The sequence below is a fragment of the Lathamus discolor genome, chromosome 3, assembly GCF_037157495.1.
Source record: "Lathamus discolor isolate bLatDis1 chromosome 3, bLatDis1.hap1, whole genome shotgun sequence".
Taxonomy (NCBI): Eukaryota; Metazoa; Chordata; class Aves; order Psittaciformes; family Psittacidae; genus Lathamus; species Lathamus discolor.
In genome coordinates, this window is record NC_088886.1 from 65757978 (window position 1) to 65783033 (window position 25056).

The following is a 25056-nucleotide window of genomic DNA, read 5'->3' on the forward strand; positions in this document are numbered from 1 at the left end:
AAGCAAACCAGTCTGGGATGCTGTGATTCTATGACCTGCACACCCCCCCTTTCTAAAGACTGTCCCAGACTGTCTGCAATAGGACAAGCAGACACAGAGCCTCCCAACCCCCACTACCACACCTCAGCTCACCTTCTGGGTCTGCATCATTTCCATCACCAGCAGTGGAAGCCTCTGACACAGTCACCCCAGCCTGTAAAAGCATGGATTTTGAGTAACATGGCCATCAGACCCCAATTACTTGGCACAGTGGCTGGTCAGCATGCTGCTCCTTTCCTGGTCCATGTGTTTTGCAGTGCTAAAGGGTCCTTTGACATTCAGTTGAATATAACTAACCCAGCCTGTGGAGCAAACACACCATGGGCTGTAATTGCACAAAGAATAACCAATGACTTCCTACTGGGAAGCCACAAAGAGGGCCCAGTCCCCTCCATCCCAGTCCACTCTGCTGTGCACAACCTGCGCACTTTGTCAGGTGCCAACAAGGGCCCACAATGCCTTTTTTCCCCCTATGCACAAAGCTCCCTGCAAGCTCCATGTGCTGGGCTGAGCAACCCATGATTTCCCTGAGCTGTGCCCTTGAAACCAGCTGAGAAGCCAGAGTTTTCCCTGACGAGCCAAGGAATCAGAACTGACATGATTGGAAAAAACAAGCCCCGTTTCTCTTGGCAGGGAATTACTTTAGAGATCTCTGGTGTCATCGCCCCAATTCACAATGAATTTGGATCCAAGCTTTCCTAGTGCCAGACAACACAGGGATTTGACAGAGAAGGTAATTGAAGGAAATGGCTTTGTAACCTAGCTATTGTGCTGGCTAGCTCCAGCTCTCCTGCAGAACAAGGTTCACTTCCTGATTCATCATCCTTTATTTGTCCCCAGTGGCTCTTGACTGCCTGGCAGGGATAACACAGACCCCTCCATCAGAGGTCTGTGGGGCAGTCAGGCTTTGTCCCCATCTGGTGAGCAGCAGCAAGGGGGGTGATGAGCCCCCAAGTGTCCATGGGGCAGGGTGAAGAGCAGGCTTGAACAGTCTGCACACCCCTTGGGCAGCATGCACACCAAGTGGTAGGGCCATGGAGGTACAAGGATGGGGGACCTTCAGGTGGGAGAAATCCCACCCAGTGAGCCCCAGGGCCTCCATTCATTCCACATAAATAACCAGGAACGTGGGAAAACCTGAACTGGAGCAGGGTTTGGCGCAAAGCTTGTAATTGCATCCTTAGGGACATCCCAAAGTGGCACGTACCTCAGAAATAAAGAGTATTCCCTGTAGGGATACTGGCCAGACACAGGTCCTCATCACTGGGTCAGGCATTTTTAATCCTTCTGAGAGGGATACCACAGATACAGGATGCAACAGGCAGGCAAAAGAAGCACTGAAGGAGAAAAGAGCCTGCCCTGGTCCCACCAGGAAAGAGGGAAGGAGAAAAGGGAGGAAAAGGGAGGAGAGGTTCCAAGATGTGCTCTGTGCTGAGCTGAGCAGCACTTGCATAGAAGAGCTCATGTACACAGATCATCACACACAGCATCTTACAACTGCTCTAATAATAACAACCACTGCACTGACCTGTGCATCCATTCAGTAACCACTGTGTTTCTGTAACCACCATTATCTAGGCTGGCTGTGAGCTGCTCTGGATGGATGTCAGATCTAAGCTGCATTCGAGACCTAGGGCAGCGTGAAACCCTAGACCTGCAAGCCCTGCAGATCCCACCAATGCCTGACATCCCCTTTGGGAGCCCTGTTAAAATGAGCTCATGCCCTTCAGAAGGCTCCTCTCTATTTAAATAAACAACCTGAAGGATGGAGCACAGCAGCAGTCGAACATATCCTGGTATCTGAACAGATCTTTCAGCTCCATAACCTGATTCCTTGATGAAGGCAGCACAAGCACTCTGAGTTTGTGCAAAGCCAGTAACATTGTGGAGGAGAGAAGCAGCCCAATTATTATAGCTCGTCTACTAGCAAAAAGTATTAGGAGAGTAAACAGGCAGCAATCACATAGGAATGCCTGTGAGATCTCTTACTTACTGGCATGCAGGTCTCTCATCTGGAATTCATTTATTCATATGCACAATTGATGCCATTAAGCTACAGAGGTGGTTGGGGAAGGACATATTCAAAAGATGCCTCAAGTTATTGAAGGGGCCGGTCTCCACTGCCGATGTCACCTCTGGAAACAATGAAACTGAACCATCAGACCAGTGTTGCAGAAGAAGAAGAAATGACATTTTCAGCAGCACCACCTCATCAAACCACAGAATGAATCACAGACTGATATGGCTCCCATCACCATGAAAAGCAGGATACTTCTTCCTCCTGTCTGCAAATTCATTCGTGTTATCAGAAATAGGCCACAAGTCACAAAGGTCCAAATTCATCCTTGGGATCAACGAAGATGAGTGTCTGCTTCTGCAGCTGGAATTGCCCATCACACCCAGCATTACCACTGAACAGCTTACGTGGGATGAATCCTGGGGGTCTCTAAACCTCCTAGGGGAAAGGGTACACAGAAGAATGGTATATTTACTCTGTGGGTTCTATTCTTCATCCCATTTTGCTGCTAATTCCCTCAGGAAGCTTTCCTAGCGCAGAGGATGGCCTACATCTTGTTTAATTACATTCAGTAACTTAAACTGCTGGAGAAACCCTCTTCAGCTATAATCATTTGGAGCTCTAAAGAAATCCCATGGCCTGGTGGAAAATGTCTATATATATGATCTGTATATTCCCCTGAAGTGCTGTCCTTTATGCCTGCAATGATGCATACGTAGGTATGGACAGTCATTCTCTTACCTTATCCTGAAATGGGTCCTACAGGCTCAGAAAAGGATGTTTTGCTTACCTCTGTTTTGGGGTGTAAGTGGGAGCTCTGGCAGGAAAGCAGATGCCTCCCAGGAGCTCTGCATCACTCTCCATCATGACAGGCAGCTCCAGGGATAGGCTTAAGCTCAGCACCACTCTATGGGAAGGGACCACACATATTCAGGTTGCAGGGGTGGGGGGGGAAGCACATCAAGATTATGGAAGTCTCAGGGCAAGTAAATTACTGTTAATTGTGAGATATTTGATTGCAAGGAGCGCAGATGGCCAGCCATCTGGTTTTGATTATAAAATTAAACAAGATTAACCCAAACAGGATTTCCTCAGCATTCTTCATTGACTGACTCACAAATACATCTTTAACACCTATGCTACAGATACAGCACAATCAGAAGCTCTTCCTGCCGTTTCTAATCTATTTGGGCTTACTACTCTGCTGAGCAATGCCCTTGTACATTAAAGATTTCCAGTAGGACTGAAAAGGAGCAGGGGATGGATTCATTAAGAGGTGAGAGAATTTGGAATGCTCAAACAGAAATAAAGTAACCCCAGCAGAACACCTTTTACTCTGCTACAACACCACTCAGGTTAGAAAGGCAGAAGCCTATGGGCAGGAGAGGATGCTGCCACGGGCAACAGCAGTTGGGTACCAACCTCTCCTGTCCATATCAGTACCCAGACAGTGCTGTGATAGAAAGGGATAGAATTGCAAAAGCTGGGGAGAGTGGCCGGAGGCCCCATCTTCCATCCATCTTCTGTAAGACCCTCAGACCTCCACTGATCCTTCTCCCCAACTTGGTCTCCTCTATGACTATCCCATGACTAATAAAGTCCCTCCAGCCCATGAGGCACTGTGGGCAGCCCAGCACAGAAACTCATCCCACCAGCGCAGGACAAAGAGAGATGTCAGCATCCTCCTGGCTGGCAAGGACGGGCACACATCCCAGTTTAAATGCACAGCTCAGGTGCTACATACGCAGCATCACATCACTGCTCAAAACATGTCTCTTACTACAGCCTAACTACAGTGTAACTACAGTCTTGCTAGAGTGGCCATCTACTAGATGATCTTAAGGTCCTCTCCAACCCAAACCATTCTATGATTCTACAGTGCCGCTACAAGCTCAGGCATTTTCTTTGCCTATAAACTTCAGGCATCTCCTCCTTGCCCGAGCATCCTCTCCATCACATTTTTCCTGCCTGTGTCCCAGGAGGGCTGCATGCAGCAGCTCTTTTTTGCTTGTATGATTAGTGACTTTGAAGCATTTTGCAGGTTTTAGCCACTCTTTGCTTCAAGATACATCAATTCTGAGACCAAGCCCTGCAGGAATCAGCTCTGACGCATTTTGCCTGGTAAGTTGGGCTTGCAGGACCCACTAATCCATCCAGTTCCCAGCCCTCAGCTACCAAACCTGCTCTGGGAGTCAACTGCCTCTCACGCTCTCCCTGGAAGCTGGGCTGAGGCCAAGAAGGCGTTTCCAAGCCCACCCAGTTACCCTATGCACACGTACAGTATGGAATTGGATTTAGGAGCCCCTGTCCCTCTGCAAGCTTTTCTCATGCAGATTACACACGTCTTTGTTCAAAGCAAATTGGTTGTGAACAGAACATAAAGGGTGTTGCAGGGAGATGTTCCCTCGCATTGCTCCCCAGTGTAAATCCCCAGGACCTGCTGCATCCAGAAACTGTCAGTAGGATCCTGCTCACCCCTCCTATCTTATCATGTACAGGCAGACAACCCGTTGGGAGAGTTAACTGCCCATCAGCCACCAACAGGCCAGGGCTCTCGCTCATGTAAACATGGGTTTTACTTTAGCTTTGAGTAGCTTCACTTTTAGGGCTAGCCCACACAGAAAAATGCCATCATCCTCTTGGGGACAGCAGCTCCCTGCACCCCAGGCTGTTTGCCCACCCCATCACTGCTATTGGAGGCTGGGAAACCTGGTCCATGACTCCAGCCTGCACCCACTCACAGGGTGCCAGGGAACTTGGTTTCTCAAGGGGCTATTCCCACAGACCCTTCAGTATCCTCTCTGAATGCAAAAGGAGGGAAGTGTGGCTGCACTTTGCCAGGCTGCTCACCTGTAATCCAGAGACAAGCTTCCTGTGTCTGGACTCAGCTCTGGCCAAATACAGCAGACCAGGAAACACAGTGTGACTCCCCCCACCCCCGGCCCCCAATCATCTCTGACCTTGCATTTGACTGATTCCTGGTCATTCTGCATGCAAGGATGCCCATGTGGTGCAGGATCGCTGCAGTCCCTCCTGAACAACAGTTTGACACACTGCAATACTGACCCCTCTGCAGGACCAGTGGAAATGAACCCAAAGGGTGGATGCCGACAGAGCTGATCTCACCTGCAAGCGCTGATGGGAAAGGTGGAACAGACAGAGGAATCACCTTTTCCTTCCTAAGCTGCAAGTCCCCTTGGTAAGAAAAAGCAAGGTTCCTGCATAGGCAGATTCATGGAATTAACTGAAAAGCTTTAATATGCCTTCTTTTTTCTCTTTTCCCTTTGTCTTTCCAGCAAGAGAGAGCCAGGTTTGCTTCAACATGGACCGAATTACTTGAGTTTCCGCAGCCTCATTCTCAGCAGTGATTGTTTCACTCTGAGCTGATGTTTGTCCAGAAGAACATAGTCCAAGGCAGAAACCTTGGCTGGAAAACTCCAATCCAAACAGGCAAAAACATGTGCAACTGAGAAGGGTACCTATCATAAGGAGGAGCAAGGAACTCCTATATAAGCACTGCTATATCACACACTTGCAAAACATAGCTTAAAAAAACCCCACAGTTTTCACATGAACAGATGCTCTGACAAAAGCCCTGTGCAAAATGTTTCCTTTGCCAAGAGAGTAAAAGGAAATCCATTTTAGCTGAAGAATCAGCTTTTAAAGGCAATCCCTAGTAAATGAGGTATAAAACTGAATTCAGAGCATTTCCACTACTTTCTCGTCTTTCCAGCATCCTCTGGGCTGGACTCTCACTGACAATCCCTCTTCCACAGCCAGCTGGGGAGCTGCCCCAGGAGGTGGAAGCACACAATAAATACATAAATAAATAGAAGCAGTTGAAAACAAAGAAATCAGAAGGTTTTTAAAGCTGATTTCTCTATGCTGGGTACTCCTCGAGCTAACCAGATGCTGCCAAATGCCTGGCACTAGAGAAACACCTATCATTTTACCCCATGATATATTACTAACCCATATTAGACTCGCACAGAAACACCAGGCTGCTGTTGCAGGCGAGGGAGAAGAGGGGGAAGTAAGCGCACTGCACCACAGAACCGAAGAGACTTCAGACAGCTGTGGTATTATCTCAGAGGAGTTTCAGTCTGTCAGATGGGGATTGGAGGGGGAATTGCCTGGGGAATGCACTTCCAGGGACGCTTTCTACCAAGAGAAGAGCCCCTCGCATCTTTCTAAGCAACTGATTAATGGAGTAGGGATGGGAAGCCCCTATCTGAGCACAGATCATCTACCAGGGGGCTTTCAGGCAGAGGCACATCAGATTTGGACTCTACCAGATCCCAGGCTGCTGCCAACAACAGGCACATAACTCTTCCAACATCTCACAGTGCTTGATAGCACGGGGACCACGATGCATGTCTTTTATCACCTGGCTCTACATGATGCACTGATACCACGGGAAAAGCCAGCGCTGAATCACCTGGGGAACAGCAGATACGCTTTTAGCCTGAAGGATGGCCTGTCTGGTCTTTCCCAAATCTATCAGCTAATCTAACAGGAGATATTACTTCCTATGAACCTCACCTCGTTATGGGAGCGCTGCAGGCAGCAAGACCATCAGTGCATAAGGGAGGGAGCTGGCTGGAAACACACTGCTCTCGTTCCTGCAGTGGTACAGCTACAGAACAGCTTTTACAAAGCATCAGCACTTGCACATAGTTGTGAAGGGGCCCAGAGAAACGACTCTCAACAGGCAGGGATCTGCAATGGGAAGGGAATGGACGAGTGGAGAACTTGGTGCTCACTTCCAGCCCTGCTGTTGGGATTTCAGGTGCCAGCTCCTGCAGAGCTGTGCCTGCAGCACCAGAGATAGGGCAGTGTCCTGCTCCTGGCTGCAAGGCAAAGATAAGGCCCCTGGGACCGATGGAAATGCAGGGCACAACTAAGCCCAGGGTCTGCAGAAGAAGTGAAGAACACATAAGGCAGAGGAAGAGACATAAGGCAGAGGAAGAGCACAGTCAAACCAGTCCAGCAAAGCACCTCGGAGAAGTTTCATCTATGCACAAATACAGGGCTGGTTACCAAGCAGATGCTATAGCTGAAAATGAAGTGATTTTGCACTTTGCACCAATGTGGGCTGCTTGGTTCTCCCAAACCAACTGTCATCTTCACCCCTGGCAACTGAACAAGAGCAACCAAACCGAGAGGCTGTGCGCTATGAAAAAGCTTGAACAAGACCTCAGCTGACTCAAAACCAGAACTGAACCTGTTTCTGGCTAAGATGGAGCCTAACTTACATCATAGAGCAGCAAAGGGCAAAAACCCCTCCTTACCTGTGAAGCACAGTTCCTGGAAACAGTCAGCAGCTTTGCTCTGCCCCCACCAGTTGTCTCCAGCTACCTTCTCCTACAAGGCCTGGGATGATGGGTTACCTCAGAGCCTTGTTTTGAACCCATCTCCTGTGCTGTCTGCTCCCAATGTCTAACTTCAGCCATCACTGGAAGGGGGGAAGGTGAGAGCCCAAGCAGTAATTCTGGTGCTGGATGTTGCCAAGTTCTCCACCCCCAGGACTGGCTCCATACGGCTTGTCAGCCACAACAACAGGAGCACCACCTGTAACTTAGAAGTGGGCATCTCTTGACAGAGATGATGAGCCACTGACATACAGGACGTCCCATTATACACTGGAATAACATTCAACACATGGAAGCAGATCAGAAGATGCACGGCCAAAGAGAAAACCCCATCAAGCCAGAGCTGCTTCCCAGCCAATGCTAAATCATCACCAAAACTCGACTCAATCCCAAGCATTTGTTTCCTTTTATATTCTGCGTGACAACAATGCACCTTTGGGGCTAAACTATCTCCAAAGGCATCGTTGCGTGCATATGCTTTCCTTGCATGCAATGCAGACAGCTCAAATGGGAAACAGCCTTCCCTTCCCCCAGACACTTCCCAGGTCCAACACACACTGCAGGCAACAAGCTGCTGGTCTTGCAGAGCAAGGAGCAAGCAAGAAGCCTCATGTGAAGAAATCCAGGCCAAGCAGTGTCTGGGACTTTCTCACTGCATAAAAGAGGTCACCATTAAGAGCAATGGCAAACCATGGGAAGAAGGCTACATGTACAGAAGCACTCACACACCCATGCAAGTAAATCCCATTTGCTTCCACTGAACTACCTGGACAAGTCTTACTAGCCACCTGAAGCAGTATAACCCATGATGCTGACGGACAAGGAAAGTTTATCCCTGGAGATGCTCTTAACCCTTATAAAAACAGCAGCTAGGGTGGAATCCAGGTTGAGGAATGGGTTTCAGCAAGAAAATCTCCCTACAAGAGCAAACCCCCCTGAGTGCAGTGTGAGACTTCTGCCAGCACACAGCTTCAGAGGAGACGCAGACCTGGACCTGTCTGGGGTCTGGTTTTTGTTCTTTATTAACCATTTTCACAGGCCTCTTCACTTGTGGATTCCAACCTGACTGGAAGCAGCGGAGGCTGGAAACCTCACAAAGCTTTCCAAGTGCGAAACCTGCTCCCTGGAGCAGCCTGGATGCCCTTCAGGTTTGCATCCAGTCCTCCAGGGGCTGAGCCAAACAGTCACTCCTCTCAGACGCTCAGGATGTTCCCCTGTCAGAGCTCTCAGCCTGGAATACAGGATGGAAAATGGGATCGGGAGATCACCCGGTGCAAAGGAGTGACAGGGCTCACAGGCACAAACAAGATGGTGCCCAGAGAACAGCTCATTGCAGCCAGTAGTGTTTTCCTCACTAAACCCCCGTTTTCCACCCTTTCCCAGGGATCTCTCCAGCTCCATCGCTCTTATCCCATAATTAGGTTGAGCACACAATGCCTTGCACTCGCCTCCACACACAGACACAACTCTCAGGCAAGGTTTAAAAGCCTCAAGCAATGCCAAACTCAAACGTGGCCGGGACGTGCAGAGCAAAGCTGCCTCTCAGCCAAGAGAGCTGGAGCGTGAGTGGGGAAGAGCTTCCCTCTCTTTCTCTCTGCTGCTTTATTCTCCAGACTCACAATGAGGGCTGTTCTCTCCTGAAAGGGGGAATCCAGCACACCCCAGCTTTGTATTGATTCACTGCAAAGCAAAGGCACAGATCCTCCTCCATTAAAGCAGCCACCTCCGGCCCATGATGAACTGGTGGAGCTGAACCAAGGGGAAGCAGTGGCTGCTGGCTCTCAGAGGCTTGAGAATCAGCGTTTCCAACTGACTGCCTCCCTCGCCCCTCTGAGCCCCCCAGCCATCGCCACCGCATTCACCAGCCCAGGCAGGATGGGAAATGGGAAGAAAAACTCTCCCTCCATCACCACTCTCCTTTACAGAGCTGCCATCCACCTCCCACCAGAGCAGCCTTGAAACCCAAGCCAGCCATTGGAACCATTAACTGAGTTGAGACAAAAGCTCTGGATCACATCCTCAAGGGCTCAGCATCCTCCATGCAGCACGGGATTCCCATACCTTTCATCCTGCATTGCTTTCAGAGTAAGGCGATGGAGAAAAGGAGAGGCAGGAAGGAACATGGCCATGTTGCAGAGGGCTCACAGGCTGCTCCGTGAGGCCATGCTCTGCATCCAGGTGGTGTGGTCTCGGATCTATTACCAGACCTTGACGGAAGGAAGCAAAAATGATTACAAGGCCCTCCAGAGGGAGTTGATACAGCTGTCACAGATAGTCCTGAGCTGGGCAAACCCACTGTGCCCCCCAGTCATTGCTCAGGACAGGGAGTGACAGCCAGTTTGCAATAGGGCGCTGGAGGAAGGGAGATGCCATTTCGCTGATCAGAAGACAGAGACCTGACTTTCCTTCCCTCTTATACCTGCTCTTTGGAAACAGCATCCCACATACCTAAACCAAAGCAGAGCCTGTTGGGGACAGCCCAGGGGATGCCATAGTCCCAGTCTATGGGACTGGGACCATGCACACCAATGGTGGGACGAGGCAGGCTCCCCCACCTTGAAGCCCACCTTACCCACCTTCAGCAGGGCTGGGATATGCACTTCATGGATGACGCATTGCCCTCCAGCTGTGTTTGCACTTCCCGGCTCAATGGCTTCACTCTCCTGGGACTCCTGCAACACAAGCCATAAATAATGAGGATCTTCAAGTGTTGTGAGCCCACTGAGCTGAGACCCACAGAGCTGATGGGAGCAGATCCTGGCAAGCTGGCGGTGATGGGGCTGTAACCCTGAGAGGGGTACCCCAGGGAGGGACTCTTCATCAGGGCCTGTAGCAATAGGATAAGGGGCTTGGAAATGGATGAGCTTTCAGGTCCCTTCAACGCAAAACATTCCATGATTCTATGCGACGCAGATAGACCCACCCTAATGCATGATGACTGTGACTTTAGCTTATTGTGCATCCCGATTCCCTGCTGCAGAAGCCATAAATGTGCCTGTAGGTGGCCCAGAAACACTGACTTATTAAAAAGAGGAAGAAGGAGGAGGGGGAGGAGGGAATGAATGCAGCTCTGTCAGGCTTCTACAGAACTGTTACGTTTTGGTGCTTATTTTCCAAAGATTTATGTTTTTCTGCATTTGTCATTCTCTTTTCATGCATTTTTGAGACCCTGGAGCTTAGAAACTCAAAACCCTGTCAGTCACACCAACCCCCCTGCACAAAACATAGCTGCCACTGGAGTGGGTTAAATAAACCACAACAAACCAACACCAAACAGAATGCACTTTTCCATCACGCTGTGACTGGGTCACTCTGCTCAGTGCAAGCGAGACAATGCTCAGAGAAAGCAAGAAACAGATGAGAGTTTTCATACTCATGGCTGGAACTAAATGGATTAAGGTCATTTCCTCGGTAGGTTTGAAACCTTCTGCAACAATTTTATGCAAAGAAAAGGAAAAGTGTCCATTTCTCCCACCCACCCCCCCCCAAAAAAAAAAAAAAAAAAAGGGAAAAGTCACTGCTGCAAAAACATTAAATCTGCTTGGGTAACTCAGAATGTATGTTGGCAAGGCAACCCATCTCAGCTTGAACAGTAAACTTGCTATGTCAGAGGCTCTGCAACGTATGAAAGAGGCTTGGGTTTCAGTATATCATGCCGAATTTACTTCTTTTCAGCCTTTCATGACAAAGCATTTGATGTCTGTCCTTTCACTGCTGCAATCCATAGGGTGATCTTACTTAAAAGTTGCCCGACCTTTGCTGTTGTCGGTATTGTTCTGTTAAAATGTAATCTAACTCTTTTTCTTTAGTCTGGAAATAGCACTGTACAGACAGCAAACATGACAGCAGCTTGGTGTTCCCCCCCAACAAAACCTAGAGGCAAAAACATCCATCATCAGAGCTGGCTTAGAATCAGGTGATGTCAAGAAGGCTACAACGTGCAGCAGCCCAGGCCCTTTCCTGAACTGGCCCTGTTGAGTTGCACTGATTTCATGCTTCACACTGGCACCAGGCCCACTGGCATGTGCAGAGGGTCTGGTTGGTTTCCCAGCACTTTCATAGCATCCCAGACTGGGTTGGGTTAAAGTGACCTTAAAGCTCATCCAGTCCCAACCCCTGTCACGGGCACGGACACCTTCCACTAGAGCAGGGTGCTCCAAGCCCCTGTGTTCAACCTGGCCTTGAACACTGCCAGGGATGGGGCAGCCACAGCTTCTCTGCACCCTGTGCCAGCGCCTCTGCACCCTCACAGGGAAGAGCTTCTGCCTAAGAGCTCATCTCAATCTCCCCTCTGGCAGGGTAAAGCCAGCGCTGAAGAGCACCCAACTCACTATTTTAGCCATAGGACTGGGTGGTATCCCTGGATTCACAGCATCACTGGATGTTGCTATCTCTTTGGTACTATGAAGTTGTAACATTTCCAGGGTAGAGCTTTAGCTTATACCTTGCAAGTATTCCACATAACCCCAGGAAACCAAACAGATTGAGAATTACATGAAAAAGATGTGGATTGTTTTCAAGCAGCGACTACCAAAATGGAAGGAAACAGATTTGTCTCATGACAGTGGGTGTCAGAAGAGTCAGGCACATGCTATGGGGTTACAGCTGGATTATCCATCACAGGATATTTGTGAGCCTGGCTTGAACCATATTATAACCCTTTAATGCAACTCACTCTGTTATTATCTGTTCTGTTGCTGTTCTGACCATGTTTCTTTGCATTAGTGATGCTGATGTGCACATCTGCACTCATTCCCATACATTTGCACAGGATTATGGCTACAATTCCTGATCCTACTTATAAAGAGCCCTGTAAATCCCAAATAGCTCCCTTTAAATCAGCAGCATTATCCTACTGTAAATCAGGGCAGACTCTGGCTCAGATGCTCTTCACTACACTCCATTATGGAGCAGGGAGGCTAAAAGCAATACCTGGGCTCGGTACACACCACTTCCCCCCAAACCCCATCACACAGCGTCATGCACTGCTCAGCCCCACACCTCATCACAGGGGCTGAGCCCCACTTGTCAAAGTATCAGCTGAACTCTTCTGATGAAGAAACTCTCTGAAGCAGTTTAAGAGCTGGCTTTGGCAGCACAGCCACCACCACGTGCTTAAATATTGCTCACAGCTGAGTTATTTCTTGCTTCTTTGGAACTGGAAATGGCTTTTCTGCTCAGTGAACTCATGAAAGGGTAGTATCTGAAGTCAGCAGCACTGAAACGATGGATTAAGGAGAAGCAGGCCAGTTAGGCGTTCCCTACAATATATTATGTAGATGGTTGCCAGAGGAACTGATTTAAAGTCACTGTGCTACACCTGAATGTCGTTTTTAGCTCATAAAAGGAACTCTGTTTAAGTAACAGTAAAATAGGACTATGCTTTCTATATATAAGAAATAAAATCAAATCCTTTCTCCCCGAGCAGATGAATTTGTATTTGCTCAGTGCCTGCCCCTGAGCTATGTGGAGTCTAACAGCACTGGGATGCTTTCAGCCATAAAGCCCAAAGGTCAAGCACAAGGACTTGCTCCAGCATGCGTTATGTTTGATTTTTACTGATCTTAACGTAGTAAATTTAACCCCGCTGTGAATGCAAGACCTGCCCCCCCCCCCCATACACCTGTAGCTGTCAGAGGAACAATGAGGATCCTTGGGCACAGACAGCCACAGGACCTGCCCCAAAGCCACAGCCCTGCAGCAGCAAGAAGCAGGAACCCTTCATCTCCAGGGTTGGGAGATTTGGCCAAGCAAGGTGGCAGCAGCCACCACATCACATCAGTCACTGCAAGTCACAGTCACACCCACCTGAAGATGTGTTTTCACCCTCCTGTTATCTGCTGATAAATTCCCCCAGATCAGACCCCAAGGCATCCAAATCCACTTCTCTGGTCTCTGCCCATTTACACCCTTCTCACAGAGAGTCACCTCAGGGCCACTCACCTCCACACAAGTAGTGCTGAATCCCAAGGAAGGCCTCATGCAACCCTTCCCAAGCCCCAGTGCTGGTTCTGCCAACTCCAACCTCCAAACCAGGTACAGCATCCCATGAATACAGCTCTCTGCCTGAGGGACAACCTGAAATGATATAGTTACACTGCTATAAACTGAGCAATACCCTGCAGGCACACAGGAGTGGGATACAGAGCTGTACTCAGCACCTTCGGTGAGGATACACGTAAGGATGCTGGGGCATGGAAAGCAATGCTCAGCTAAATCAGGAACATTGATTTCTCTGGATTAACACACCGTCTCCAGTGTTAACTATCAGCACAAGGGAGCACTTCTCTTTCCTTGCAGTTGAGCAGTACCTTAAGAAAGGCTTATGGGAAGCTCAAAATCCCATTCTCCTTGAAGCAGTGGCACAAAAGGTTATAGTTATGTAGCTATGTGGTGAGTTATGCTGGCAGCCTTCTCTGCAACTGGCTCCTCTATTTGGGGATGGACCAGTGATATTTTAGCAGCACAAGGGCAGGATGGTAGACTTTGTAGTGCTGCCAAATGTCTCTATAGCATCACCTCTGAGGCGAGAAATGCTGCATGGAGAAAGAAACAAAATACAGTCATTGCAAAACTGTTTAGCTCTTGGGATCTAAAGGGGATGAGGCCTTGCTCTGATTTAACAGGAATTTAAGCACAGCCTTCACAGCAAAGCAGTTAGCACTGCACTGGAGTTGCAAAACACACACCAGCAACAGCAAGTCAGTGGTGGGTGTGAGACATCAATGATATAACATCAGTTACCTTGTCCTGAGATGAGGATGACCACGACTCAAGTGTTTGATGGCTTGAAGATCTACTTCATACCTCCAGCAGCAGCTGAATCTTGCCCACACTGACAGTACGGTGCTGCAAATTCAATGCAAATTATAACAAAGAGAGGAAGAGATAAAAAGGGATTTAATGCTGTCAGGACTGCTAACCCCAAATTCCATTGCAAGCAAAACCCACAGAACCTGGATTAGTCCAAACATCCACTCCATCTGCATACTTGCATATTTTCCTTCTGCGTGTTTATCTCTAAGCTACAAGCACAGCCTTTCATCACTCCCAACAGCTTTCACCTTATAAATCCATCACCTTCCGCAACAGCACAGCCTTCGGCAGGGCTGCTCCTCCCACCCCTTCCCCTCTCCGCACGCACCAGTGCTGCCTCACATTCCTTCATCAAGGGCTGCTGCCCACTGTCAACAAACATGAGGAGAGCACAGCCTGACCTGTTTGCTCCTGCACCAGACAAAGGAGAGGAGGTGGCTTGGGGATTTTGACAGAAAGGACAGCAAATCAAACCACTTGTGAGCACAGACTGGGTTTTTTTTCGAGATCTTTATTTTACAAAAATAACTTACAAATAGAGACAACTCTCAGAAGTCAGCTCATTCATTCTGTGCATAAGGATAGAGCTTGTTGAAGGACGGACGTAGGAGTTAACAACTCTTACAATACTGTTAATTTTAACATGATGGTAACTATATTACACTACGTACATTTCATGCTCCAGAAATGTGGGTATCACAACCCCACAAAGCTATGGTCAGCGAAGTGTGTCAGCCAAGGAGGATGCACCCAAGAGCATCATTTCCATGCTGCTAGGCATCAGCATCCTCTTCCCTACAACAGTTGAAACCAGATGGCAATCTAACACTCAGACTACAGCACTCTGGATACAGTCATCAGCAATACACCTCAAATACATGACAAAAATATATTTAACTTTCAAATACAATTGTATAAGGTACACCAAGAGCCAGAAAATAAAGTCTTGAGCTTTTAAATACAACACACTATATATATATAACATATACAAGGAGACAAGAGGGAATCTACATGTGGAAGGAAAAGCTTATGCTGAAAAATTCATATTATCTATGGTACACAATGGCTTTGTCTGCTAGAAAGTCACCCCCATTTGCATAGCATTGTCAAGAAGTCCAGACCAGGCTAGGAGAAAAGGCTTAATTTTGGTACCACTTCAATTCTTGCACTTGATTCTACTCTTAAATTACAGCTTGCTATTTCTCTTCTGTAGGCTGGAATTCATGCCCCGTTCATAACACGTACAGGGAAAGCCGGGTAAAAACCCCACACAAACAAACAACACACACAAAACCATCACGCAAAGAACAAAGGTCAGAGAGTCAAAGAGGTGTCTTTAGGGGGTTGCAGTCATTTGGCATTTTGCTCAAGAGCAGAGTATTCTGCTTCTGACACCCTGGAAGCATCAATAAGTTTAGTGAGACCAGTTTTGGCAGAGTACTTGAAAATAAAGGCTTTCATGAGCTCGTATCTGTAGTTGCGGTTAATGAAGCTGTAGAGGATGGGGTTGACGCAGCAATGCACTAGAGAGAAACACTGAGTGATGTGAAGAGTGGCGTATAAGAAGTTCTCCATCTGACAACTGAAAGGTATGAAATGAAGGCTGTAAAAGATGTCAAGCAGGACAGCTACATGGTAGGGCAGCCAGCAGACGAGGAACACGACGACGTAAGAGAAAATGATCTTCCCGTTGCTCTTCCTCTCTTGGTCACTGGAGGCGGAGATGGTCTTCGCAAGGAGGAAGTAGAAGAGAGCGATAATGGGAAAAGGTATGAGAAAGCCCAGCACGACAGAAATGAGCTCCATGCCAATCAACCACTCTTTGAAGCTCTCCTCTGGATAGACGGGACGACAATAGGTTTCATTGTTGGAATAGACTGTCTTGAGATAATAGGTGTCTGGCAGAGACACGGAGAAGGCAAGGAGCCACACTAAGACGCAGATGCAGCGACGGATTATCTTCTTCTTGCGACTGCTGGAATTGGTGAAGTAGGCAACTGAGAGGTAGCGGTCCACACTCATGCACGCCAGAAAGAAGATGCTGCCAAACAAGTTGATGGAAAATATAAGGTGAGTTATCTTGCACATGATTTCTCCCATGTTCCACTGGTTATGCTGGATGAGGGAGACAACCCACACTGGAAGGGTGATGACAACACACAGATCGGCGATAGCCAAATTGAAGATGTATAGGTGTGTTTCATAGCCAGTCATTTTGGCTTGGAGGTTGACCCACACCACAACCGAGTTGGCCACCAGCCCTGTGACGAAGATGAAAATGTAGAAGAAGGACAAGGTGTATAGCAGGGCACTCTTGTTGAGCGTGCCGGAGCATGTTGTCGCATCGACTGTGATGCAGTCGCCGTTGTTGCACGTCCAGTTGATCTCTGTCAAGTTGGCTGTTTCCAGAAAATCAAGGATGGAAGTCAAGTCAAGTGCGCTCATGTTTGCTCAGTTCGGAGTCCAAGTGACCTACAGGCAAAATAGGATAAAAAGAGGGGAGATTGAGATGAGCTCTTAGGCAGAAGCTCTTCCCTGTGAGGGTGCTGAGGCGCTGGCACAGGGTGCCCAGAGAAGCCGTGGCTGCCCCATCCCTGCCTGTGGCAGGCGGCTGGAATTACATGAGTTTAAGGTCCTTTCGAACCCAACCCAGTCTGGGATTCTACGGAATGACCTAAATTAACAAAGATATTTCTGCTGCCATCTTCACAACACAATGCAGGACACGGCATTTTAGTCCTATGCTTATAAAGCCCTTTCCATGAAAGGGATGTATGGAATAAAACACCCAATCCACACACAGCAAAACTCCTCTGGCCGACAAGAGGAATAGCACTGGCTTTTTGTGTGGTTTTTTTCTGCTTGCAGCTCACATCTGACATCATCAGGTTGGCTATCATCCCCGGGTGGGAAATCCGCAGAGTACACTGTGGCCAAATAAATGTCAGGAGACTAAATCTGTCTTCTCTAGCATAAATGATGATCCTATCGCTTTCAGAAGGGGAATCTTTAAGCCATTTTATCTGCACTCCCTCAAGCATAGTAGAATTGATCTGGCTGATACACCGTACCGTAAAACATTTACCACAAGCTCTGGTCAGCATCTTGTCAAGCCCAGCTCCAGCTGCACTAAGCAGAACTGGGGAACTGAGGGGCTTTGTACCCTTGCCCAGTTTTAAATTTGAACCCTGCTCCATTCTTCCCCCTTCCCTCGGATTCTCTGTTACACAGCATTCCCTGCCGCTAATGGTATCACGTAGCTTGAGAGAAAGAAAGAAAGAAGTCAAAACTTGACCACTGGGCTTAAGTTTTCTCTTTAGGAGAGCACTTTGATTTACAGAGCACTCCCCCATCACAGCTGGCTCCACAACAACTGCTTCCTCCCCACCCTTTTGCTTTCTTACACTGACTTTTCCTGCCTCCGAAGCTCCTTCTTCTATCAGCAGGCAGCGGACACACTGCGGGCTCTCATTACTTTCCTTGCCAGCAGCAGAAGGGCCCCAGCAGACCCACGTGGCTCATGCAAAACCCGAGGCCAGGCTGCTAATTACCACTGTGCTTTAGTGGGTGAGGATAAACATTGCTCCCACACTGGGACCCTCCCACCCCACAGCAGTACCACCCACAGCAGCTGCCTTGGCCTGTGACCCCCATGCATAGCCCTGCATCCATAGGCTCCAGCACACCAAAATAAAGATGTAGAACGGTGCTTCCAAGGGATGGTGGACCTCATCTCATTCCCCATGGCTTCACTGGAGCCAGAGCAGTATGTCAGCCAGCCCACCCAGAGTCCCCACCATGCACCTAGCATCCTCAGCAGTAGCTACCTTGTTCTTACCCATGCCAGCAGCCCCAATAGGGAGGAGGTACCTCCTGATGCTGGCCCAGCCCTAGGGGCCAGAGAGAGCAACAGGGGGGTAACACCCCTACAGCCACCTGTATCGAGGAACATCCTCGACCCCACCATAGGACAGCTTGATAGGGCTTACAGAGCGCTGAGGGAAGAGCTCTGAGCACCCTCTTTTAGCCCCTGCTCCCCAAAAAATGGACATGGGTTGGCACAGCACCCCTCACTCCTCCATCTGCATAATTGGCTCTTCCCAAACCTCCCTCCCTCCCCACCTGCCTGAGATACAGACTACGGAAGAGAAGGGAGATAAGGGGGGAGATTACCAGGAAGGATTCAAGGCACTATTGTTCCAGTGGAGAGGAAGCTGGTGGCACTAACAAAGAGGGGAGCCCTGCATGCATCCAGGAGAGATCAAATCTCTTCACAAACAAGGCCCAAACTGGCCCTGTGAGGAGATCTAGCCTATCACTTCAAACCTATTCAACCTTCCAGGCTTTCATCCAGCTGGCCTGCTGAAAGACGGAGTTGAGATTCAAACCAAATTAAGCATGGGTTTTGCTGAAACGCTGGCTAAAGAAGGAGCTCAGACAGTGGCAACTTTCTGTCCTGGGATAGACGATCCCCATCTTCAGGAAAGCAGAGAGTGATTTAACCCATGTCTATGCAGGGCAGAAGAGCTGCAGAGGGGAGCGAGATGGGTCTCCTGCCAGACCTCATCCAGGGTCTCATCACTACCACTGTGTCCCAAGTGCAAACACTTCTGAAGGCCTCTCAAGTGTGGGGAGAACCAGCGTGATCCCAAAATCCCCGTATCTCAAAACCCCACAGCAACCAGAAAAAAACTCCCTAAAAGCCGCAACAATCCCAGCCCATGGCATGGGCCACCATCTCCTGCTGGCATCTGTGGACAGCAAGGTGAACAAATCAGCAGGAACACCAGGCTACCCCCACAAAACCTCACTGACGTAGCACAGGTGGGGCTGGACATCTTCTGTGGTCCAGCAAGGGGAGTAGGCTCTTTCCACAACTCAAGACCTATCTTAAGCAACCCTCCAGGACGGCTGTGACCACCCACCACAAAGCCTCCAACACATCCCTTAACAGAGAAGAAACTCAGGCCTGGCTGTACGGTGTCAGATCACCGGTGCTAACAGAGAAGCAACAAGGATGATCAGTGGGGCAGCAGGAAGCCCCTGAAGCTGGGGCTCAAACCAACACCAACCTAGGACAGCAGCTAGGAGGGGGCATCACCGTCTCGGGCGCTCACTCTGGGGATCTCATGGAGCAGAACACAATGATCAGCCCAAATCTCCGCCTGCCTCTGCTCCAAGTACAGGTCTGCTGCAGGCACGTGCATCCCTCTGCCTGGGCCGGCCACATGCCTGTGCGCTTCCGCATCCCCAGCGCAGCAATAAAACCTGAACCCGATACGGCCTCTCAGGCTCAAAGCCCTGCTGGCCAGGACAGCGCTATTCCCGGATTACAGCCTTTCGAGGCCAGGCTCCCCGTAGTCTGGGATTAACTGCTGTAACACGAACTCAAATTCCCATTCAGATTAGCTGGGAGCAAGGGGGGAACCCAACAAACAAACTCAACAGAGCCTCCCTGTGCTCCTAAAAGAATACCTTCAGCGCACTCTGCAGACAGCGCAGCATCCTCAACACTTGGGAAGGCAGCTGGAACTGCGTTCTGTGGCCACTGCACTGCAAAGCCCTTGCCAGGCCATCACCCCTTCACCCGGTAGGCACGTGTGCTGTGGCCAGTCCCTTAGTTCACTGGAGTTACGGCATGAAGGGAAGGCAATGTACCCAAAATCCTGCTCCAGACACCCAGAGATGTCCCTGGAGCCGGCACAGCCTGCAGGACTGCACCTTCCCCATCCCTGGGCTGTGAAGGAGTAAACAGGCACGAGCACCCGTGGCTGGGAAGGCAGCCTCACACCGCGTGGCAGCGTTCAAGCCCTTGACACTTCTGGGAACTTCTCAGCACCCCAGAGCATCCTGCAGCGCGGTCCTGCCTGCACTCAGACTTGCCTCAGGCAAACTGGGCTTTGCCCTTCTGGAGGGGAGCAAACTGAGCTGTGCCAGGAAAAGCCAGAACTGCTGCTCAGGGTGTCACCTACGCACCTTCACCCTTTCCATGCCAAAGGACCAGCCTGGATCTCCAACATGGGAAAGTGAGCAGCGTGTCCTGCCAGGACACTGGCTGCTGCAGAACACTCATGCTTTCAAGCGGCTCCGCAAGGCTGAGCCCGGCACATTGACGCTCCCTTCCGCAGTTCCGAGTTGAAGAAAAGAAACCCAGACCGAGGTAAACAAGTGTCCCACACAGCTCCGGATCCCACCGGGAAAGGGGCACAGAGCGAGCAGCACCCCGCGGTTTCTATCCCCCCCGCACACCGCGGGCGAGGTGCGGCACCCGCTAACCCGGCCCGGGGACACCGAGTGCGTGCGGAACGGTGCGCTCCTCGCCCCGATCCCAAACCGCGATCCCGAGAGCGGGGCTCCGCGGGGCCACCGAGAACCGGGGCCGAGGGGGCGAAGGCTCGGATCCCGCCCCCTGCGCAGCCGGGAATGGCGGGGTGCGGGTATGGGGACACCCGGGCGCGCACGGCCGCGCTCTTACCTCGCACAGCCCGGGCGCAACCGCTGCCGGAGCCACTGCCGCCGCCCGCCGCCGCCACTGCTTATAGCAGCGGCACCGAACCGCCTCTCGGGGGCGGCCCCGGCCCCGGCTCCGCCCGGGCCAGCCCCGAGGGGAGGATCGGGGGCCACCCCGGCAGGGAAAGGTGGGGCGGTGGTTCTCTGGGGGACTCCGGTAACAGCGGAGAGAGTGGGGTGCGGGGTATAGGGCATCAGGCACCCGCGGGAAGGAGAGAGGGAATAGGACCAGGACCGGGGAGGGGAGGGAAGGGAGGAGGAAAAAGTGGGTGGAAAAGAGAGGGGAAAGGGAGGAAGGAATGTAAGGCAAGTTTCTAGTTGTTTTCTGGATTGTTTTGGTTTTCCCTATAGAAAACAGGGAAATAGAATATTGAGAAGATTGAATATTCTCTGATATAAAGTACTCCATGGAATATAGAATATTGAGAACCCAAAGCAAGGGGAAGCAAGGAATTCTCAGCTCTAGTCCCTCACACCCAGGGCAAGAAAAATGAATGCCAAGGAAAGTGGCAGGAAGCCAGAACCTTGCTAACTAAACCTGAAAATCATAGAATCAATCACAGACTGGTTTGGGCTGGGAGTGACCTTAAAGACCAGCCAGGTCCAACCCGCTGCCACAGGCACGGAAAATCCATTTCTTTGCACTCCTCCTCAGCACAAGAAAGGCAGCTGATTAAAGTAGCCCTGGAGGGGAAGGGGTAGGTCTGTATTTGGCTTCGGTGGGGTCAGCCTGTCTGTCTGTTCCGGGGAAGATGCTAGGATTAGATGACAATCTACCTGCCAACACAGCAGCCACACCATACAACTTACTGAAGGCTGACAAGCACACTGACAGCTCGGCTGACATATGGCTCTGAAAGCACAATCAGCTTCAGCATTGCTGCCAGCAAAGGGAAGATTAAACTGCAGGTATTACTCCTCTTGCAGCACAAAGCACACACTGAAGCCCGGTCACCACCAGGATGTGGGCTGCCACTGGCTCAAAGTAAGTGCCACCCTGCAGCAGGACTGCACGAGGCCACCAAGCAGGCCATCTGGACCACTCCATCCTCACAGCACTGCAGAGAAGGAGAAGGACAGAGCAATGAGTCTCTTGCCATCCCATGGATAGAGAGGGGGGGATGTAAGGTACCCTGTGTCCCACTCCCCCTAGATGAGGTCCTCTAAACTTCACAGCTGATGGTGAGCAAAGCATTCCTGTATCTGCCTAAATTCCAAGTGCTTGCCCAAGTCTGTGAATGTTGGTGGAATTAAAGCATGATGAGTTCAGGAAACGACAGGATTAAGGTTAAAAATAAGCATGTAATGAAGCATGGGGCTAAATCAGGCTCTGAAAATCCTAGGGAAAAAGCCATATCAAAATAAAGGCACTCCAGCAGAACTCCCAAATCCCTTAGCCAAACAAGTCAGCAGAGTGGGCTTTCCTTACCTGGTGTGCCAGAAGCTAACATCAAGCTGTACAATTCCTTCCAAAGCTCTCCAAAACCACCAGCCAGCATCTGCAACCACAAAGCTGCTATAGCTGTCCAGGGGTCACAGACAACCTCCCCCTGGCTCCTGCACTCGCTGAGAGCAGAGCCCTCGCTCCCATTTCCAGGTTCCTCCCTCCAGCTATCTTTTTACTGAGAGCAAGTTCCTCATGCAGGAGACAGAGCCCATTCCCTTTCCATTATGAAAGCCAGATTTTGCTCCATGTTCAGGCATGAAAAACCCATGGGATGTGAAACTACCTCCCTAAAACACAGCAAGCAGAGCTGGACACTCCAAGTAAGATCAGCAGAGGTTTGAGATGCTACCTGCTACCTGCCTGTTGGTATCTGTTGCCAGTCCAAGCAGGTGTCTCAAGAGACAGGAGCTCAGATAGTCCTGTGACCAGAAACTCCTTGTAGATGCAGCTATGCAGGCAAGCAATCCATCGCTCATTCAAATGAGACAGGCTGACAGAGCTGGGCTGGTTCAGCCTGGAGAAGAGAAGGCTCCTTAAGGGGAGACCTTAGAGCAGCTCCAGTGCCTAAAGGGGCTGCAGGAAACCTGGAGAGGGGCTTTGGGGACAGGACAAGGGGAATGGCTTTAACCTGCCAGAACAGGGGAGACTGAGATGAGCTCTAAGGCAGAACTTCCCTGTGAGGGTGCTGAGGCGCTGGCACAGGGTGCCCAGAGAAGCTGTGGCTGCCCCATCCCTGGCATTGTTCAAGGCCAGGCTGGATGGGGCTGGAACTGGATGAGCTTTAAAGACCCTTACAACCCAATCTATTCTATGACTCAGGAAAGGGAGAAAGCAAAGCTCCGCAGCTCTTCACCCCACTATGGAGGAGTCTGTGGCAACACAGCAGGGAGGGTCTGGTCTCCTTCATGGGGCCCTGCATGAGGTCAAGACTCCACCGTGCTCAGCACTGCAGATAAACACACCTAAGGCTGAGTTCTGACCCACAGAGATAGGTATGGCAGGAGGAGCAGGCACAGGGTGTTGGGCACTGAAAAGCTTTAACTGCTTATTCAAAGGTTTTGCATTCGTACATTAACTGCCTGAGTTCAGCAATGTATAATTCTTTCTCCAAAAGCGTAATTTTCTACTAAAGGGGGCAGAGAGGGAAGGGAGAGAGAAAAGTGGGAATTTATCAGGGCCCACATAGCCTTTCCCAGCTGGCACTGGGAATGTGGGCTGGAAGCATCCTCATCTTCTCTTCAGGTTTCCCTCTGCAAGTGGGAAGCAGATGGAAACTAACACCCAGCCCTGCCTGTTCAAGCCAACCAATCCAACAACTAAACAAGTTGGCAGCTTCAAGTGCTAAGGAAGATCTGGGGTGGTGGATAAGAGATACAAAGGCAATGAGGCAAAGTGCATATATGTGTTGGGTGTGGAGCATTGGAACAGCACACCGGGAATCAAAGAGGGACACAGGGAAACACTTCCCTATTGCGCACGAGAGCATCTGCCTGCAACAAGAGCGAGGTGAGAGCAGCAGCACCGAGCGGGTGTCCAAAAGCAGCAGCCTGATGCACAGGCGGAGAACAACGCTCCGGCCAGCACTGCAAACACCCACATGGAGAGGAGAGAGCCAGAGCGAGCCCTGGAGGAAATCAGTCTGTGATCCATGAAGTTCATGAAGGTAAAAAAGAGCTTCCTGCAGTCCTGGGAGCCAGCGCCAAAGGGCTGCTGGATGAAAACGCAGTGCTCATTTCCTCCCTCTTCCAAGACAGCCAGTTCTCTGTCCTCTCCCAGTCACGTTCATTCCTCGCTGCATCGGTCGGGTGATGGATGGAGGAAGAAGCTACCAGCCTAACAAAAGGAATAAATAGATGACTACACGAGGAGTCACCTCTGAGACTGGAGGCAGAAAGGAAGCCAGCAGTGATTTCCAGAGGCAGCCGTTGCAGCACTGCCCAGCCTCACTTCCCCTACTAACAGCAAACAATCGAGTCATTGAGCGCCAAGCCATGCCTACAGCAGCGTCAGCACCCCCCCCGGCAGCCCGCAGGAAAGGCACAGGGCAGCTCTCCTGTCCCGCTCCATCCTCTCCTGTTTGGAAGAGACACAAGATGAGGACACCAAAGGGAAGAGAGCAAGAAGTGCTCTCCTGCAGAGAGGCACTACTTGTGCTTGCAGCAGCACAGGAAAGGCACTCACAAGCAGTTCCAAGGAGACCAGTGTCCTCCTCTGCCTCTGGGCTCAAGTGCACACTGAAGCCGGGTCATGGGGACACCCCCAAGTCCTTGTCCTCAGGTTGCTCCATCCATTCTGCCCCATCCTGTATTCGTGTTTGGGATTGCCCCAACCCAGGTGTTACCACAAATCACCCTACATCAGGGCTCCTACTTCCGCCAGCTTCGCCTAAAGCACTAAACCAAGCAATAAAAGCGAAATCACAGCGCAGGACTTCTCTTTCCACTCCACACCACTCCACTTGTTGGTTTAAAGGTTCATGAGAATTATTGGTGTGGGTTTCTTTGCAGAAAGCCCCTTGTGAGCTGTTTCCCATCTCTGCTGTAGCTCCAAAGCTGTATTTTAAACTTCACCACCACTACAATAAGGACCAAATTTAAGAGGAATATTTTAGAGCAGGAAAGCTGAGCTCCTTGGGATGCCACAGGCCTCCAGCACCTGTGGTTTGAAGCACCACACACCGGAGCCTTTTGAAGAGGTGATCCATGTTTTCCAGGCACTGTCCAGCTCAGGGACACTGCGTCAGCATTCACCTCTTGACAAGTGATGCTGAACAGCACTGATGCAGAGAGACAACGTAAAGCACACAACACTTCAGGTGGGTCTCCATCAATGGGGCCACCCAGGATTTTAACTGC

The 25056-nt window shown here is 50.2% G+C and overlaps 1 protein-coding gene across 3 annotated transcripts in view; it reads right to left on the reverse strand.

Moving 5' to 3' along the window:
* Positions 1–14735: 14735 nt before the first annotated feature.
* Positions 14736–25056, reverse strand: part of ACKR3 (atypical chemokine receptor 3) — a 49312-nt gene continuing 38991 nt past the window's right edge. For 2 of the 3 annotated variants that reach the window (XM_065669641.1, XM_065669642.1), the window contains exon 2: positions 14736–16716. In XM_065669641.1, coding sequence (XP_065525713.1) covers positions 15595–16689 — 1095 coding nt within the window. In that variant the 5' untranslated portion in view covers positions 16690–16716 and the 3' untranslated portion in view covers positions 14736–15594. Of the gene's footprint in view, positions 16717–20719; positions 20787–25056 lie in introns of those variants that run through there. The other variant, XM_065669640.1, reaches the window with a different exon arrangement.